This window comes from Leptodactylus fuscus, chromosome 11 (genome assembly GCF_031893055.1).
Source record: "Leptodactylus fuscus isolate aLepFus1 chromosome 11, aLepFus1.hap2, whole genome shotgun sequence".
In the NCBI taxonomy this organism is placed as follows: Eukaryota; Metazoa; Chordata; class Amphibia; order Anura; family Leptodactylidae; genus Leptodactylus; species Leptodactylus fuscus.
The window spans coordinates 5,321,376-5,339,479 of NC_134275.1; the positions used below are offsets into that span (position 1 = coordinate 5,321,376).

The window sequence follows — 18,104 nt, forward strand, 5'->3', positions numbered from 1 at the left end:
TCCTGTATACTGCCTATACCGCACTGTATGGATAGGGCTGTAAAGGACTACACGGTGGGCGGGGCCTCCGCAGGGCTCCGCCTCCTCCTCTTCCTCACACGGCCTCAGCCCGGACTGCGCATGTGCACCAGGCTACTGCTTATTTCAGGGCTCTGTGGATTGTGCTGGGCCTGAGGTGTCCCGGGGCCGCGGCCTCACACACGGCGGCAGCGGGGACTGGAGGAGCAGGGAAGCGGCCACAACTTGTCTCCTACACCCCCGGCATGGAGCACTGAGCTCACGGCAACGACTCCCCGCCATCACTGAGGCCTAGAGCTGGAATGAGCCCTTGAGAAGACTCGGAGCCCCGCATATCATCCCCCCCGGAGGTCCGGGGAGCAGCGCTGAGACCATGGCTCAGGAGAAGATGGAGCTGGACGTGGTGGAGGTCCCGGGGGATGGAGGGCTCCGGAGGTCCAACAGCGCCCCCCATATAAACGGCCTCAGGTAAGGGGGGTGCGTTGCAGGCTGCAGGGACTGCTGCTGGATTGCAGGTGACCGGTAGGGGGCGCACTGCAGACCAGTTCAGAAGTTAGTGGGGGGTCTTGGGTTACAAGTCCACAATTTGGACAATTATTTGGTAGACAAAAGCTTTAGCTAAAAGTTCTCCCAGTGAAAATTCGGCTGTGCAGAGTGTTACAGTGTCTGCACCTGCGGGGGGCGCCCTACTCTATGTGCTGGGATACTGCACCCCACGGAATACTGCAATGAAACCGCTGCACCCTCTGTTACCGTGTGCACAGTATGGAGTCCATAGGTGTCTGCTCTCACCAATTTTGTCCAGTTATTTTAATTTACTTGTTTTTTGGGGGGGTTGCAAATATCTGATTTGGGGGGTGGTGGTGATAGCAATATCCATTAGTGAGTGCAGTCGCTACACAGGGCTCTGAGGTATCTGCTTCTGTGCACTGTATAATACAGGGATCGGCTCCTGACCTAAACATATCCATGATCTACCCAAAGGCCTTAGAGGGGGCAAATAACGCTTTTAGGGTCACCATTTTGGAAACTCTTGGTTCGCCGCAGCTGTACCCTGCACAGGTACTTGGCCTATTCATTGTAACATTGCTCAGATGGATCCATCCCGGTCAGGCTGAGGCCCCACATTGCAGAAAAGCAGTTTTTTTTTTGTTGCCAAAGCCAAGACTGGCTACAAAAGGAATGGAAACATTTATGATGATATTCTACTTCTCTCTTCTGCTCCATGCACTCCTGGCTTTGGCTCAAAAAAATCGCAACAAAAGCTGCAACAAAAAAAAGCTTCAATTCTGCAACGTGCGGCCTTAGTCTCAGGGTTTCATTTCTCTGTGCGGTCATGTGAAGAACACAATTGGACTCCATTAACTACCGTTGGGTCTCCGTTATGGTGTACGCCGTTTTTGACAGAATCTGGAACGGCGTTGAGCTGCAGTAACATGGCACGGCCACTGCACCGTGTATGGCGCTGTCTTATTGTCCGCACACGGTGTATGGAGATCAGCTATTTATAATCTATCCTAAGGATGTGCCATGAATATCTGAACTTGGATGACCCCTTTAATCGTGAAACATTACCTTTTAAAGAAGGTAGCAGCATTGCCGTCTGCTCTGCGGCCAGCCAAACCTTCTCCTTGCTGCGTGAGGAAATGAGTTATTACATGAAAATATTCTAATGGCTGCTTGTCTTTTTGTATTTCCCTCCACAGTGACCACTCGCAAGTGTTTCAACCCTACGTAGCCCGCGCGCGCAGAAACAGCACTACTGTTGTAAACCGCCAGACCATGGTAAGAGAAAAGTGTAACGGGAGTTTGTCTGGTTTTATTGTATTGTATAGGAGCAGGAGAACTGACTAAACTATAAATTGTATCTGTCTAATGCCGGAGAACAACAGATCCCAAGGGAACCCTATTGACTGTAATGGGGTCTGTCAGGTATCTCTTACTTTCTTTGCAGGTGATGCTGCAAATGGGGGACCTGCAGCTCGTGACCACTACTGCTTGTGACCTCAGGGTGTAGCCACTATATAGGACCCTGAAAAGTTTGATAAAAGCTAAGTCTTGTTTATTCTCTCCTCGCAGGTGCCATCGTCTTCTCCTGTCCGCATTCCAAGCAGCAGACTTCATCAGTTAAAAAGGGTAAATTCATACACAAGCCTTCCAGAAAAGTCATCCCTGATCCCGGTTATATCCCTGTTATCACTTTATACAAAGTGCAAAAAGAAAGACTCCTCTTGTTGCAGCTCTGCATCCTATAAAGGGATTCTACCATTGAAATTAATTGTTTTGGCGATCATGTCGGAACAGTCTTTAGAAAGGCTATTCGTCTCTTACCTTTAGACGTGGTCTCCGCGGCGCCGTTCCTTAGAAATACCAGTTTTTACCGGTATGCAAATTAGTTATCTGGCAGCGATGGGGGCGGGCCCACTGCTGCTCAAGAACACGCTCAGCGACGCCTCTATCTTCGGCTGGATCCTCCCCCTTCTCTGTCGTCTTCCTTTGCGTCACCTCTGACGCCTGTACAGTTGGCTCTGCCAGTGAGACACCAGCAGAGCCAAGTGCGCATGCCGGCCAGCGGGCATTTTTGGAGGCCGCTCCTGCATTGAACTGCAAGAGCGGCCTCTCAAAAATTGGCGCCGGTCGGCATGCGCACTCGGCTCTGCTGGTGTCTCACTGGCAGAGCCAACTGCGCAGACGTCGGAGGAAGATAACAGAGAAGGGGAGGATCCAGCCAAAGATAGAGGCGTCACAGGATCATATTCTCGAACAGCAGTGGGGACGCCCCCATCGCATTTTCAGCACTGGGGCCCGCCCCCGTTGCTGCAAGAGAACTCATTTGCATACCGGTAAAAACCGGTATTTCTAAGGAACGTCACGGCAGAGACCACATCTAAAGGTAAGAGACGAATAGACTTTCTAAAGGCTATTCCGACGTGATCGCCAAAAAAATTCATTTCAATGGTAGAATCCCTTTAAATAGCAGCTGAAATTAGAGGGCGCAACTAGTATAACCTAAGCAGAGAACAGGAGAGGGTAACAAAATACAAGGGAGATGTCGTGTAAATCCCAGTGCCCTTGTGTCCTGGATTATCTGAGTTATTGGAGGGCAGATTAAGGGAACGTTACTGTAGCTACAAAGAAAGAATATGGCCGATGAATTTCTCTTGCATGTGTATAAACTCTTTGGCGACCTTTGTTTGCAATGGTTGGGGAGATGTGTCAGCTGTTTACTGTGCTAGGAATATGGCCACAGTCCTATAATGCTATATATATATATATATATATATATATATATATATATATATATATATATATATATATATATATATATATATATATATATATATATATATATATATATATATATATATATACCTATACCTGACGGATAATTTCTTTCTTTTATAAAGGAGGAAGGAGTTGACTTGATGAACCAAGAAACGGCTCGTGAGCGGTAAGTCGGCATAGAAGTGATAGTTCTATTTCTACAGAATTTGTCAATATGAAATGATCAGAGAATCTGAGGTAATGCGCAGTGGTCATATTTATATATTTTTATTATTATTTTAGCGAGGTGCAGACAGCAATGCAGATGAGTTTATCCTGGGAGGAAAGCTTTAACCTGGTAAATATTTTTTGTGTATTTTGTATTACTATTTTGCATATACAGTACAGAACAAAAGTTTGGCCGCACCTTCTCATTCAAAGAGTTTTCTGTATTTTCAGGACTGACAATTGTAGATTCACACTGAAGACATCAAAACTCAGAAGTAAGACATGTGGGATTATAGACTTACCAAGAAAGTGTGACACAACTGACAATCTGTCTGATATTCTCAGTGTTCCTTCTGCTTTGATTCCTGCTTTGCACACTCTTGGCATTCTCTTGATGAGCTTCGTGAGGTAGTCACCGGAAATGGTTCTCACTTCACAGGTGTGCCCTGTCAGGTGTAATAAGTGGGATTTCTTGCCTTATAAATGGGGTTGGGACCATCAGTTGTGTTGTGCAGAAGTCAGGTGGATACACAGCTGATAGTCCTACTGAATAGACTCTTAGAATTTGTATTATGGCAAAGAAAAACGAGTGGCCAAAATTGAAGGCATACTGAACCAGCATGGCTACCACAGCATCTTGCAGCGGCATGCTATTCCATCTGCTTTGCGTTTAGTTGGACCATCATTTATTTTTCAACAGGACAATGACCCCAAACACCTCCAGGTTGTGTAAGGGCTATGTGACCAAGAAGGAGAGTGATGGGGTGGTACGCCAGATGACCCGGCCTCCACAGTCACCGGACCTGAACCCAATCCAGATAGGGTAGTTTGGGGTGAACTGGACCGCAGAGTGAAGGCAAAAGGGCCAACAAGTGCTAAGCATCTCTGGGAACTCATTCAAGACTGTTGGAAGACCATTCCTGGTGACTACCTCATGAAGCTCATCAAGAGTGTGCAAAGCAGGAATCAAAGCAAAAGGAAGCGAGAATATAAGACAGATTGTCAGTTCTTTCAGACTTTCTTGTTAAAGAGGACCTTTCACCATATCTAGGCACATGCAGTGTTATATACTGCCGGAAAGCTGACAGTGCGTTGAGTTCAGCACACTGTCGGCTTTCCTGATCTGTGCCCGGTGTGAAGAGCTTACGGCCCGGTACCGTAGTGCTCTATGGTCAGAAGGGCGTTTCTGACCATTAGCCAGAGACGTCCTTCTGCCTCGCGGCGCCAATTGCGCTGTACTGTGGAGCGGGGAGGAACGCCCCCTCCCTCCCTGATAATGCTAGTCTATGGACGAGCTGTGTGAGCACAGGGAGGGGGCGTTCCTCCCTGCTCCATAGTACAGTGCGATTGGCGCCGCGAGGCAGAAGGACGTCTCTGGCTAATGGTCAGAAACGCCCTTCTGACCATAGAAGAGCTACGGTACCGGGCCGTAAGCTCTTTACACCGGGCACAGATCGGGAAAGCCGACAGTGCGCTGAATTCAGCGCACTGTCAGCTTTCTGGCAGTATATAGAACTGCCTGTGCCTGGATATGGTGAAGGGTCCTCTTTAAGTCTATAATCCCACATGTTACTTCTGAGTTTTGATGCCTTCAGTGTGAATCTACAATTGTCATAGTCATGGAAATACAGAAAACTCTTTGAATGAGAAGGTGCGGCCAAACTTTTGGTCTGTACTGTATATGTCTTGCTATTGTAACTCAGGAAGGAAACCTTTTACAAAGTCCCAAAAATGGTGTGAGTTGTTGGTTAGTCTCCATCTACAACTCCAGAAACCGGTACCCTGCTAGGCCGGGTTCACACAGGGGTTTTTTGGTCCGGAATTTGAAGCAGAGGCCGCCTCAGGTTCCGGACCAAGAGAACGGTAGCTGCGACTGGATGCCGGTGCAGTGCAGTCGCGGCACTCCGCTCTGGATTAGGCCGAAATGAATGGGCCTAGTCGGGAGGAGGGGGTGTCTTCAGGCGGATGTCACGAGGCGAATCCACCTGAAGAATGATCAACTCTCTTCTATTTTCCGGGAGCCAGAACTGACCAGCTCCCATTGATTTCACTGGGAGCCGTTTTTTTTTTTTTTTTTTTTTTTTTTTTTTTTGGGTCAAGATTTTGAGGCCTCAAAATCTTGACCAAAACACCCCGTGTGAACTCAACCATAGACAACCCCTCATTGGAAAGATGCAGGAAACTTGTGTTCTGGGTGAAGAAACAGATTAAAGCTGTTTGCATTTCCTTACAGAGTGACAATGACTATGACAAATTGGAAAAACCTTCATCTCCAAAGCGTGTTGACTTTGCCCCGGTATCACCAGCACCATCTCCTACAAGAGGAATAGGAAAGGTAATGCCTGTGACACAGTGGCGAATTACTGCCAATGTCGAGACTCTTGTCTCGTCCCATTGTCTGGTAATTTGACCGGTGTCTTGTGACTCTAGGCATGCGCATGGTGGGATATTACTGTGTTCTTTATTTCATAGAACATCTTGACTCGCGCCATGCAAGATAACTATAAGGAGTTATCAGGGCTTCCAGTCTTTGAGTACAGGCTGAGTTGTAGTATATCACTCCTACATTAGATAAAATATATCTATATATTGTCTGTCATGTTCATACCTTTGTAATGTGTATCAGTGCAGATCAGAGAACTGAATTTTTACTTTCTTTGTAATCCACAGCAATGTTTCTCTCCATCTTTACAAATGTGTCTAAGCAGCAATGGTTTGCCCCCAAGCCCTATCCCCAGTCCTACAAGGCGCTTTACCACGTAAGTATCACATCCTTGCTACCAGTGGGCACTTCTCTCTAAAGTGCTGCCATTTTGCTAATCTCTTGTAAATATAATCTGGTTTACATGTGAAGTGTCTTTCTGCACTCTTTGCTCATACTACGCGTACCTGTGGGTGTTTTGTGTAACAATCCTTTAAAGTGGAGGTGGACAATTTTCCCATGGGGCCACATGAGAAATAGTAACGGTTCTAGAGGGCCATGTGCGCCGTGGCAAATTTAGCTCCACCCACTTCTCCGCTGACTGCGCCCATTCTCAATCATTTTTCCCATGTGCCTCACAAAGTAAAATCCCCCTACAGTCACCCTAACATTATACACCCCCACATTATAACGTTTCCCTCCAAATGACCCACAGTATTAAGTCCCTCTCCTGGTGCCCCAGTATAAACAAGCAGAATCTAGAGGGAACATTAAACTGGGACAGCTGGAGGGGGACATTAAACTGGGGGCAACTAGAGGCAGACATGTCCCCCTCTAGCTACCCCTCCCCCCCCCATGGTTTAATATCCTCTTCCAGCTGCCCCAGTTTAATGTTGCCATTTTATTCTTATTAAATTGACTCCAATCTGCCCCTTCTGGGATGGAGTGAGGGGTTGTTTCTCTGGTCACAGGAGTTGTTTTGGAAGACGATCTGGCCCCTCTGCTTCTCTCCCTTTCCTCTCTTAAGTTCCAGAGTTATCCCGAGGTTGTGGAAGTCCCAATCCCCCCCCCCCCCCCACGCTCTTTTCCTGGCTTAGAGTTCCCCCATATCCGTACAATGGAGGACATGCTGGCACTGCTCCATCCTGATGATAGACTTCACCATCAGACCTGGCTTCTGTGGAACATGTTCTATTACACCTCGGATTTCCGCGCCCTTTTCCCCTCTTTACCCCTGTGATGCCTGTCTGTTTTCTTCTATTCCTGCCTGCATTAATTTCTCCAGCCCTCACATGGTTACTACTTGTATTTTCATATTACAGTGTACTGTTTTTTTTTGTTTTTTTTTTGTTTCTATTTTCATATTACGGTTCTTGCTGTTCTCTTTTTCTCCATCACTGTGGTTACTTGAATTGCATTGTTCATCTTAACTCTGCTGCATCAGAGTCCGCCTTCCCATGTTTTTTTTTTTTTTCCCTTCTTTCTTTCCCATTGTTCCCTTGATTTTTCCCTTGCCTTTCCTCCCCTCCTTTCCCTTTTGTAAAACCCTTTGAAAAACCCTTAATAAACTTTAATGTTGAGAAATTGACTCCAATCCGCTCCCTTATATTTAGCAGGAGAAGTCAGAGTCCCATCAACTGTATACGTCCAAGTGCCCTCGGTCCTATAAAGAGGAAAGGTATTGTATTTTGCCTACTTAAAAATATCTGTATTTCTCCTTTTAATGCAGTATTTCTGAACTAGTTTTTGTTGGGTGTTACTTGTGCATGACAGATGTGACTCTTGTGCCTTGTCCTGTGGTACACTAGTGTATGTAAGTCATGCTAGAACAATAACCTAAGGAGTTATCAGGGCTGCCAGTTGTGTAGTCCAGACTGAGTGGTAGTATAATACTCCTACACTACTGTCATTGTGTCTACAAGCTGCTGCCGCTATTCGCTGCCTTTTAGAACCAATAAACACATTTATTTATTTTTTTAAACAGTGGAAATGGACATGGAGACCCAACCAAAGAGACTCTTCCAAGGAACAACGAACATGCTTTCTTCAGACATGACGCACTTGTCAGATTACAGTTGGTAAGATTATCCACAGCAGACCAGACTGGTTTTTGTGTAAGACCAACCTTACTGTACGACAGTAGTGGTTTTTGCAGTCCGCAATTTTCTGATCAGCAACACTAATTTTGCTCTTCCACAGACGTCCGTGTCCATCTGCAAAGTGCATATTCAAAGACAGTCTATGTCATTGTGTCCGTGACTTTGCGGACCTGCGGTATTCAGTGCGGACCCCGGTCATGGCACGAGACGCCACAGATAAAATATCTGGTGGTGTAAGAGGCCGCACTGAATGCAATGTGTCCGCAGATGAGAACCCACAATTATGGATTTAACTTGCACTCGTGTAAGGCCAGCCTTAGGCGTAAATTTTGTCACTAAAAATGTACAGGATCAGCAAATGTTCTGGTTTATACTTTCTGTATCAGTTCCTCAGTTTTCTAGATCTCTGCTTGTTTCCACTGAGTAAAAATCAGAACATGGTGAAATACCAAGGACAGATTTTATTCCATTGGAGGTGATCAGAATGATTGACAGCAAGCAGAGATGTAGAAAACTGAGGAAGATATACTATAAAATATAGACAATAACCTTTATTTGCTGAAACTGGACAACAGTGTTCGCTCATCTCTAGTAATTGGTCAAATACCACGCGGTAAACGCAGTAAAAATTTGATGCCGCTTCCCTGTTGCTTTTTTACACCAATATCTATGCAGGTGAGGTATTTGATCAAATGCTACTCGCTCATCTCTAATTACTCGCTCTACACCAGGGGTCAGCGACCTTCAGCTCTCCAGCTGCTGTGAAACTACAACTCCCAGCATGCTCCATTCACTTCCATGGGAGTTACAAGAACAGCAGAGCCAGTATGCATGCTGGGAGTTGTAGTTTGACAACAGCTGGAGTGCCGTACGTTCCCTACCCCTGCTCTACTCATTTATTATGTTATGGAGAGCCTAGTTACATATGATTCCATCACTGAGTACACTATATTTAGGTGCTTCTCTTTGTTTCTATCTCTAATATTCTTTTTCATTCGCAGCCTTTCCTCGGATCTTGACAGCAGCAGCAGTATCGGCTCTTCATCTGACTCTGCAGTGAAGGAAAGCTGTGTGACCGACTCGCCCGCCGCCTGCTCCAACTCCTGCTCCTCGTTCATATCACTGGATGATCTGTCACCCAAGTGAGTGACACAAGACCGGGCCATGGTGTCCCCGACCCTTGTTATTTAAAGACTGTGTGGCGATTCCTCGAGATCCCTGGTCTTCTCTACTGTGTTCTACGTTTTTATTTGTATATAATAAATTCCCCTCCTGCCTGCTGGACTGTTACAGGACTTGAGAAATGGGGCAGGAGACTGTGTATTTTGTGTACAGAATAGTATGTACAGTATCCGTGTACATATTGCCTGTGTGTCCCAGGTATTTATGTGTAGTTTTTTGCTTTTTATTTATTCTGTGTCTGCGGTCATCGATGGAGAATGTAGTATCATTGTTTTGGCTGGTCAGAAAGTCTCTTTTGGGAAGGGAATCATAATGCAGCTTTATTCATTTAATGTACAAGTGGGCCAAGAATGGGTAGGCGGTAAATTCGGATTAATACCTAACCTTTCACTATTCATAAGGGTCATAGACGTCTGCTTGGGGCAGGAGAATCTGTGTTCCTGAATGTTCGGTTTCCTCATTGTGTGCAAACATTGCTAAACTTGTGGCCAACCTGATCTGGGTGCCCTATGGGCAATGAGGACTGTCCTATCGACCTACTGCTCTTATATTGTGACACTGTCCGTACTGGCGTTGGACTCATCATGTCCAGTCCTCTAATCTGGACAATTTTGCTAAGCACAGGTCAGATTTATATGGCTCGGGTTGTGTAGCACGGAAAGGGTTCGTCTTTTCTGGCAGGATTTCTCAAATAAATGGAAGCTCAGCTGCAATAACTCGGCGTGGTCACAGTATACAGAGTCCTCTGCTAGTTACAGCAGTCACCCGAATGGTCGGGGTGACACTTTACACCAATCAGATCTTCTTGGAACCCAAGCCTTAGTATAGCTAATTGTCAAAATTCTGAAAAGCCGCCATTATTGCAGTACAGGTCTAAGATATTTGCAATCTAGTTGTCGTCAGCTGCCCTTATTGATCTGAAAGTCTATGTACAACACCCATAGGCATGCAATTTTTGTGCAAAAACTGAGCCTGTTCGGTCAGTCACTAGGACCACAAAACGTAAGTGCCATATGTAAAAAGCCACTAGCAACATGTAAATATGTAGAATGCAGAAAACGCTCCATTTTATCTTCTGTGGTTAGCGCTCAGTGTTCTTTGAAGTGGTTAATGAAGGAAGGATTGGTGTCATGTACCTTGAGCTTTGTATTTCTTTGCAGCAAGAAAATTGCAATGTTACCTAAAGCTAGAAAATGTCACCCAGCAGTCACCAGAAATCCAGCCCTGCAGGACGTCTGCACAAACGTGACTATTAGTTGCAAATGGTAGCACAAAAACTTATGCCAGGAGCGGGATTCTTGGCATTCTAGTTGTATATGATGGTAGGGGTCTCTGCCTCCCCACGATATACCCGCCCGTCCTGGACAGTAGGTCACTGGGAAGAAGAGACTCCATAGCAGCATAGATAATGCTAGGAGCCGCTCTCCTGACATACTGTTCAGAGGGGTAAGTCCAGCCAATGCACAGACAGAAACTTATTGGTGCTCCATTCACTGCTATGGGGCTGCCGGGATTGCAATTTCCAGCAACCCCATAGAGGTGATTGGCGCTCAGTGTTAGACTGGGGTACCTAGGGCCCACTATATAGCCAACTATAAATATTGCCAGCCCCATTTTTATTTTTCTCTCAATATTCGCTTAATACCTGTCCCTTGCCTTCGACTAGGGTATGACGGAAAGGCCTGCCTATGTCTAGATGCCACCCAAAGCATCTGTATATAATAAACTGGGTAGTTTGTTAAATATTATACTCCTTTTATTACATGGGCACACACTCTGTATGTAGTGGCATTGGTGGGGGAGGCTAGGGGCCTACCAGGGAAGTCATCTGTTCCCCTTTGGGACTTTCTATCCCCCCCATTCTCAATCGCTGGGAGTCCTAGAAGTCAAACCTCTAGCAATATAACATCTCCTATCCTGTGGATATGGGAGACCTATCTATAATGACACAACCCTGTTGCACAGTCTAAAGTGATTGTGTAGCCCTAGCCTAATGGAGCAGGATCTGCACTAGACAGTACACTGAGGGGGGCGCTATAAGGCATCATTGTCATGCAACACCCTAACTTGGCCTTTGTTAGCCCCTTGTGTGTGGAGGGGGGTTCAGTATGTGCACGAGGCACTTTGTTATTGGTATGGGATTAATCCATAAAGTGATGTATAGGAGGGAGCGGACTAATATTTACATGCAAACTCTGCATTATACACTATAGCTCTGCAGACAATGGATTGAACCTTTAAAAGGAGCGAAAGGTGGAAAAATCATGTTCATATCACTGTAAGCTCCTAGTCAGGGCACATGACCACCTAGGTCGTGTGTCCTGGTCGGATCGTTCTTTGTGTGTGTTTTTTTTTTTTTTTGTGTTTTTTTTTTTTTTTTTTTTTCTCTATATTTAAGCTTGATGAATTTGTTTTTTTTTTTAAAGAAAAAAAAAACTGACTACCCTTGACATACTCCTTGTCGTCTATGTTAGGTTAGTGATCTATTTTGTATAGCTAAGATTTCCATAAATTCCTATATTTGTCTTATTCTTGGAATAAATGTCTGTATTGTGTACAAGCAATGGTTGTGTGTTTTGTTTTAAAGCCAGGAGTGGATTGAGCAGAAGGTAAAGGTAGAAGTACTATCATAGAATTCTCATTCCTTCTCTAGATGTTCTTGGCTTTGGCTGAAAAATTTTTTTTATTTGCAACAAAAAAAGTTGCCGCTGCAACATTGGGGTCTCAACCTAAAACTGCAAAAAATTAATATATATATTTACAAAAATATTACTAAATTTCATTTATTTGTGAACAAAATTAGAGTCCTAACCCTATTTTAACAGCAAAGGGTCATTTGTTGGTACAATTGCCTAAAAATAAAATTTCTGCCTGCCGGAATTCTGGTGTCCAAAAATAGGATTTTGCAATTTTGTGCAAAAATATGGTGACCTTTTTACTTCACTATTAAAAAGTGGGTATGGCTATTGTCAATCTCATGCATGCCAAATTTGTGAAATGTGACTTGGGTGGGAAACCACAATATGACACGACTTTTGGAGAGTGATGGCCCATGGACTCCCATCTCAGGCAAACCAAACTTTCCCGTGGCCCTTTCCACCACATTGCTCTCCCACTATACTGTGCAGGCAATCCTCGTGTTCTCCCGTGTCATGTCCTCCAATTCACTGATCCCCATACATTGCTCTGGTCCCACCAAGTTATAGGAACCACGCCCCACATTGGCAATACCTACAGCTCCTTATCTCTTCCCTTCCAAACTCCAAAAGCACATTAGTAAATGGATTGGTTTCCTGCTCATCGCGGCCGGATCCATCATAACCCAACTATGGAGGTCCGGCTGGTTTTCTGCAATGTGTGAATACGATTAACCATAGTCTCGTTCACTTTGCTGGTAATGTAAAACACAATATTTATTTCTGGTGCATTTTTGCAGCAGCTAAAAACGCTGTTTCATCAATATTGAACTGCGATACCAAGCACAACCAATACAATATGGACCGCCGCCCTGTGCTTGGTATATAGTGAAGAAGCTGCAGCACTTACACTCTTCAACCAGCTGATAGACGGGGGGTCCTGGGTGTTATATACCCACCATACTCATAACCTATCATGACTAGACAGGCTGTCTAGACTGTCTAGACTAGCTGATCTGGTTTAGTAAATCTACCTTCTCTGTAAATCCAGAGGTGTCACCTAAAATTCCTTGTCTCCAATACAAAATATGTGCTGTCTCTAATCTTGGTGTCTTCTTATGTTACAGAGTATACATTGGACAACCTGAGGCTCCAGAGTCCTATAGCAATTGCTACCTGTGCACCTGCTATCAGAGGCGTAACATCAAGCTCATGGGCCCTAATGCAAAATCTGTATGGGGCACCACCCTACCCATGGGTCTAGTAGCGTCTGCTACCACTTCACTCGCTGTGCTCTCTAGCTACATCCCTACTTAATGTTTGCGTTTTTCACTTTTACAAAAAAAATTGTTTTTGCCCCTCCCCTGTATTTCATAAATAAATCACAGGGAAGAAAAGACCACAAAAAGACACAAGTTGCGTTAAAAAAGTTGCAAGTAGCTTCATAAATGTACCTAATTATCCGCAGTGGTGGATAATACGGGGCCCCATACATTTCTATGGCCACATACACATGGCTGTAGTTTTTTGTGAGCTATACCTGGGCTACAGAAACCAAACTATGGAGCAAGTCCTATTCCTGTCTGTATTTACAGCATAGACTTACCTATACATTTGTAGGGAGCATGCAAGTCATTATGCAGCTGATATGCCAATGCATTGCAGACCTGTTTTGTTTTTTTGTCTTGCAGAATGTGGATCATTTGTGGACACAAAAACTCCCACAATGGTCATGTGAAGGAGGTCTAAGACCAAGACCACATGGAAACACAAATTTTTTTTGTAGTAGATTTTGCTGCATTTTTTAGCCCACGCCAGGAGTGGATTGAGCAGAAGGTAGAAGTATAAGAGCTTCCTATCTATTTCACATTCCTTTTGCTGCCATTCTTGGCTTTTGTTCCCAAAACAGCACCAAAATCTGCAACAAAAAAAGCTGAATTTCTGCAATGTGGGGTCTCGGCCTTAGGCCGGTGGCAGACGACCATGGTTGTGTTCAGTGTGCTGTCCATGTATTTCATGGATAGCACGCTGACCCATTCATATCCATGGGCCATACACATGGCTGTGAATTTTGTGGTCCCATGTGTGTGGGATGCAAAATATAGAACGGGTCTTATTCCAGTCCTATTTTGCAGCCTTTGTTTCCATGGCTCCTATTTATTTAATGAAAGGAACCCACGTTGTGAAAACTCTGCGATCTGGCCGCGGTGGAAACAGCAACCGTGGCGTTTTACAGCCTGTAAATCGCAGCATGTCAATAATACCTATTAAAACACTGGCATCAGGGGTGAAACTAGGGTTTGTGCCGCCTGAGGCAGCTTGTCCTGGACTGGCTTAGGTCAGCAAAAATGCCGCCCTCCCCCGGGGCCCTGGCATACTGCCGCCTGAAGCAGTCGCCTCATGGGAGGTGCGGCGCTGGCATTTACTGTATAGGTATAATAGGGATAGAAAGTCTGCAGAGGAGATCTCTACATCGGAAGTGTCGTGGTATTTAAATTAATAAAAAAAAAAAAAAAAGTGATTTATTTTTGGCTGTGGCTTGATACGTGGGGCGTTAGGCTGGGTTCACATGGTGCATTTTTGCCAAAACGTTTTTTTTATACATGTTTTTTTGAATTGCTGTAAACCCTAGCACATGCATTTTTAAAAAAACAAAACAAAAAAAAACCTCTGGTGCCTGGCTGTTAGCACATGAATGGCGCATAGTAACATGTGCTACCCATTACTGCAATGACAAAGCACATGCACTTCTTTACTAAAAAGCATCATCACATAGACGCAGCCTTATACGCAGGCACAAAGGGCTGAGCCTTGTTCTTGTGGAGCCAACGGCCTGTGCAATTGGGATCACTTACTGGAATTCTCCTCTAGACACTGAGTCTTGAAAACCCGTTCCCCAGGTGCAATAGCAGAACATTACAAAGTTTTCTTCCCCATGACTCTGTTCATTTGTGTCCATCTTGTGTAAATGAGGACATTAACATAAAGTCAAGAAAAGACTCAGCTAGTTCTTGAAGACTTTACATGAAGGTGGCCAAGTGACTCTTTAAGTTGTCTATGGAGATGTTATTTGCAATATAAAGCAATCAGATCCTTTGTTCCTGAGCTCTGTACACCTAGGTGTGAAGCTAAAACCCTATTAAGATGTTAAACACTCCTGTACACAGACTTTAATAGGATTACTAATAGGGTCTGTGATCATCCCCCGCCTTTTCAGGTACCAGAAGACCTTTGTGTCCTCCTCCTGTCTGGTAATTCAGTCTCTTTTATATGTAGGAGACACTGTTATGCCTTAACCTCAAACAAAACCATTGCTAGAGATGTTCCCTTTTGCCCCCCCCCCCCCCCCCTTTGGTGTTACTGTAATTAAAGTGCCCTTATCGATGACCCCTCCAAAGTATCAGCTTGCATTCTATGGAAACTGGTATTACGAGTTGTCCATAGCAAACCACCAGATTCCAGAGCTTATGTTTTAGGGGCATGACTATAAATGAGAGGGTAGACATTGATAGTCTCTCTTTAGGATAGGTCATCAATATCAGGTCAGTGAGGGCGTCAGTCGGATAATAATGACCTATCCTAAATCTATCGATATCAGGACTGTGAGCGGGCTGAGCGGCCATCTGATATTCATCACCTGTCCTAAGGACAAGTCATCAATAGCCATCAATAGCTTCTCTTGGGGAAAACTCTCTGAAATGTAAGAGCTAGAATCTGGTTTTATGCAATGGATAGTTATTGTAGTCTTATGTACAAGCAGGCGGCTCAGTACACTCCGTAATGGCATACTGTGCTATGTCAGCTTCGCTCCTATGCAATGGAATGGATATTTCTTAGATGGGAATCTGCGCGATTTGTGACATCTCTACTCAGGCCTATATGTCTCTCATTATATAGGAGTTGCTAGAGTAGCCGGAACTCCCATAGAATGAATGGAAAAAGATGTACATGTCACCCCTTTGCACTGACATCAGTGGCAAAATGAGTATGGTGTGACTGCTTTGCAATAGGTATTACCCTGGCTGCATTGACCCTCAGTCCACTGGGGGGGGGGGGAGAATTGGGGCATGTTGTATTCAGGTCCCTTCTTTTTTCCCAGATGTGGGTAGCAAATAACTTGGTCAGCTTCGTTCCTAGGTCTTACCACTCTCTCTGCCCATACACTTTCATGGATTTTAAATGCCATGAGCATAAGGCTACTTGCAAACCACCATGGCTAAGATCAGTGTGCTGACCGTGATTTTCCCAATAGCACACTCACCCATACATAGGACTGTGAATTACACAGTGACGTGTGCAGGCCGCAAAATATGTGACAGGCCTATTCCTGTCCGATTTTGTGGCCTGGCTTCCGTGGCGCCTATTCATTTAATGAAAGGGGCTGTGGATGGCACATGGCTGACTTCTGTGTGTCCCCCATGTCTTTAATTCATGGCTGTTTGGCTAGTTATCTACAACCGGCCTAGGGCCTGACTCAAATTGTCAGCATCATAATTTACTATAACATTGCTCGTTCAGGTCATTAGATCTGGATTTGCAGGCGTAATACCGTCCATAAAGCATCACAGGTGGTGGCGGACACAGCCAGGAAAATGAGATGAGCCCCTAGTTGTCCCATATCTGATAGAGAACCAAGTACCGTTACATCTCCTTAAGAACGTATTAGTAATGGAGGGTTCACCTCTGCGCCCGGTCTCCGCTTTCGGGTTTCCGTCTTCTGCTGAGAGAAACTGGACAGGAGACAGAAACCCGGCGGTCAGTCTTAAAACAATGGGGTTGCAAAGTGACCGCCATGAGCGTCTTCTGCCTCTCTGTGGCGTTTTTTTTTTTGGTACTATTCCGTTATCGGGCCAGCAGCAGCGCAGTTCAGCAGCAGCTTTCGGGACAGCAGTTCAGCAGCGGGAATTACAATGACATCCGAGGACTGCTGGCCCGATGCTTGTGCCCAGTAACCAGTACATCGATGACCCCCCTCCCCCATCCTTCTCCTCCTGCCAGTGCTGCCCCCCAGCTCTCCTTACATCTTCCCCGTACCCTCTCCCCGCCACACGACTAGGCCTCACCTCAGCGCTAGTACCGAGACCGAAAGGAAAGACACCGGGGCTCAATCCAGGCCCTGACAAGAAACACGCCGACTATAGGAACGGTGAGCTACAGCGAGCCGGAGGGACAAACTTTCTGCAGCGTCCGGCGGCTATCTAGTAGCATTCATTGCTCAAGATTTACGGTGAGGCCTATTACAGGGAGAGGGTACGGGGCAGATGTAAGAAGAGCTGGGGGGCAGCACTGGAAGGAAGAGGAGGATGAGGGCATCGATCGATGTACTGCCTACTACACACAAGCACGGCCTCTATCATCGGGCCAGCATCGGCTTAGTCATGTGGCGGGGAGAGGGTACGGGGTAGATGTAAGGAGAGCTGGGGGGCAGCACTGGAAGGAGGAGGAGATGGAGGGGGGGTCATTGATGTACTGGCTACTGGGCACAAGCATCGGGCCAGCAGTCCTCGGATGTCATTGTAATTCCCGCTGCTGAACTGAACTGCTGTCCCGAAAGCTGGTGCTGAAATGCGCTGCTGCTGGCCCGATAACGGAATAGTACCTTTTTTTTAACTGGACGCAAAGTCGAACATGCGGTTACAATAAAACAAAAAAAAACGGTTTTGCCGCGGATAGACAGAAGATGCTTACGGGCGCTCACTTTGCAAATCCATTCAAGTGAATGGGTTTTAAAACTGACCGCCGGGTTTCCGTCTCCTGTCCAGTTTCTCTCAGAAAGCAGAGAGCGGGCGCGGGTGTGAACCTGGCCTAATTGTTGGCTATGACTTTCAATTGCATTATATATACTGTGTATGTATGTATATATATGTGTGTGTGTATATGTATATATATATATATATATATATATATATATATATATATATATACACCTCAGTGTGACTTCAGCCTAGCACCTGTTCCTGGGCCAGCTGAGTAACCCAAAGCTTTCCCTGAATGGCTATCTGACTAGTTCTTATGTCCCCCTTCTTCTCTCACATCCCAGTCACCAGTGATTTAGGAGTTTGGGAGAAGCCAGTGATGCCCCTTTGGGACTTGTAATGGCGGCTACACTGAGTGCCAGGCCAGAAACCTACATGGCTTCAATAAAGTGTAACTCAGCCATTGAGCAGTGGGCATTGCCTTTATTTTTGGGGTGACTTGTGTTTATAGGGAGACATTATTGGTGGGCGGGAGGGAGGCCTCGGGGCGCTTCTCCTC

At 45.5% G+C, this 18,104-nt stretch overlaps 1 protein-coding gene and 2 non-coding genes across 5 annotated transcripts; all 3 read left to right on the forward strand.

Annotated features, from left to right (window-relative positions):
* Nucleotides 1-118: 118 nt before the first annotated feature.
* Nucleotides 119-11,768, forward strand: LOC142185169 (PPP2R1A-PPP2R2A-interacting phosphatase regulator 1-like). Of its 3 annotated transcripts, none has more exons than XM_075260441.1 (10): nucleotides 119-486; nucleotides 1,725-1,803; nucleotides 2,098-2,154; nucleotides 3,426-3,469; nucleotides 3,586-3,640; nucleotides 5,744-5,845; nucleotides 6,181-6,269; nucleotides 7,549-7,610; nucleotides 7,917-8,010; nucleotides 9,033-11,768. In XM_075260441.1, exons 1-10 carry the CDS (start codon nucleotides 392-394, stop codon nucleotides 9,175-9,177), a joined length of 822 nt encoding a protein of 273 aa, XP_075116542.1. In that variant the 5' UTR covers nucleotides 119-391; the 3' UTR covers nucleotides 9,178-11,768. The 3 variants fall into 3 exon arrangements, with proteins under 3 accessions (XP_075116542.1, XP_075116543.1, XP_075116541.1); XM_075260440.1 differs by having other exon boundaries at nucleotides 120-486; nucleotides 7,546-7,610; XM_075260442.1 differs by lacking the exon at nucleotides 5,744-5,845 and having other exon boundaries at nucleotides 7,546-7,610.
* Nucleotides 5,945-6,080, forward strand: LOC142185802 (small nucleolar RNA U109). Its single transcript, XR_012711974.1, has one exon. It is a non-coding gene; the product is annotated as a small nucleolar RNA U109 (small nucleolar RNA).
* LOC142185803 (small nucleolar RNA U109) lies at nucleotides 7,695-7,835 on the forward strand. Its single transcript, XR_012711975.1, has one exon. It is a non-coding gene; the product is annotated as a small nucleolar RNA U109 (small nucleolar RNA).
* Nucleotides 11,769-18,104: the final 6,336 nt, after the last annotated feature.

Bases quoted from the DNA above. Each gene is read 5' to 3' on its own strand.
- LOC142185169 (XM_075260440.1), top strand. From the start codon at position 392: ATGGCTCAGGAGAAGATGGAGCTGGACGTGGTGGAGGTCCCGGGGGAT. The intron at 2,155-3,425 runs GTAAATTCATAC...TCTTTTATAAAG, and splicing joins GACTTCATCAGTTAAAAAGG to GAGGAAGGAGTTGACTTGAT. The intron at 8,011-9,032 runs GTAAGATTATCC...TTTCATTCGCAG, and splicing joins CACTTGTCAGATTACAGTTG to CCTTTCCTCGGATCTTGACA.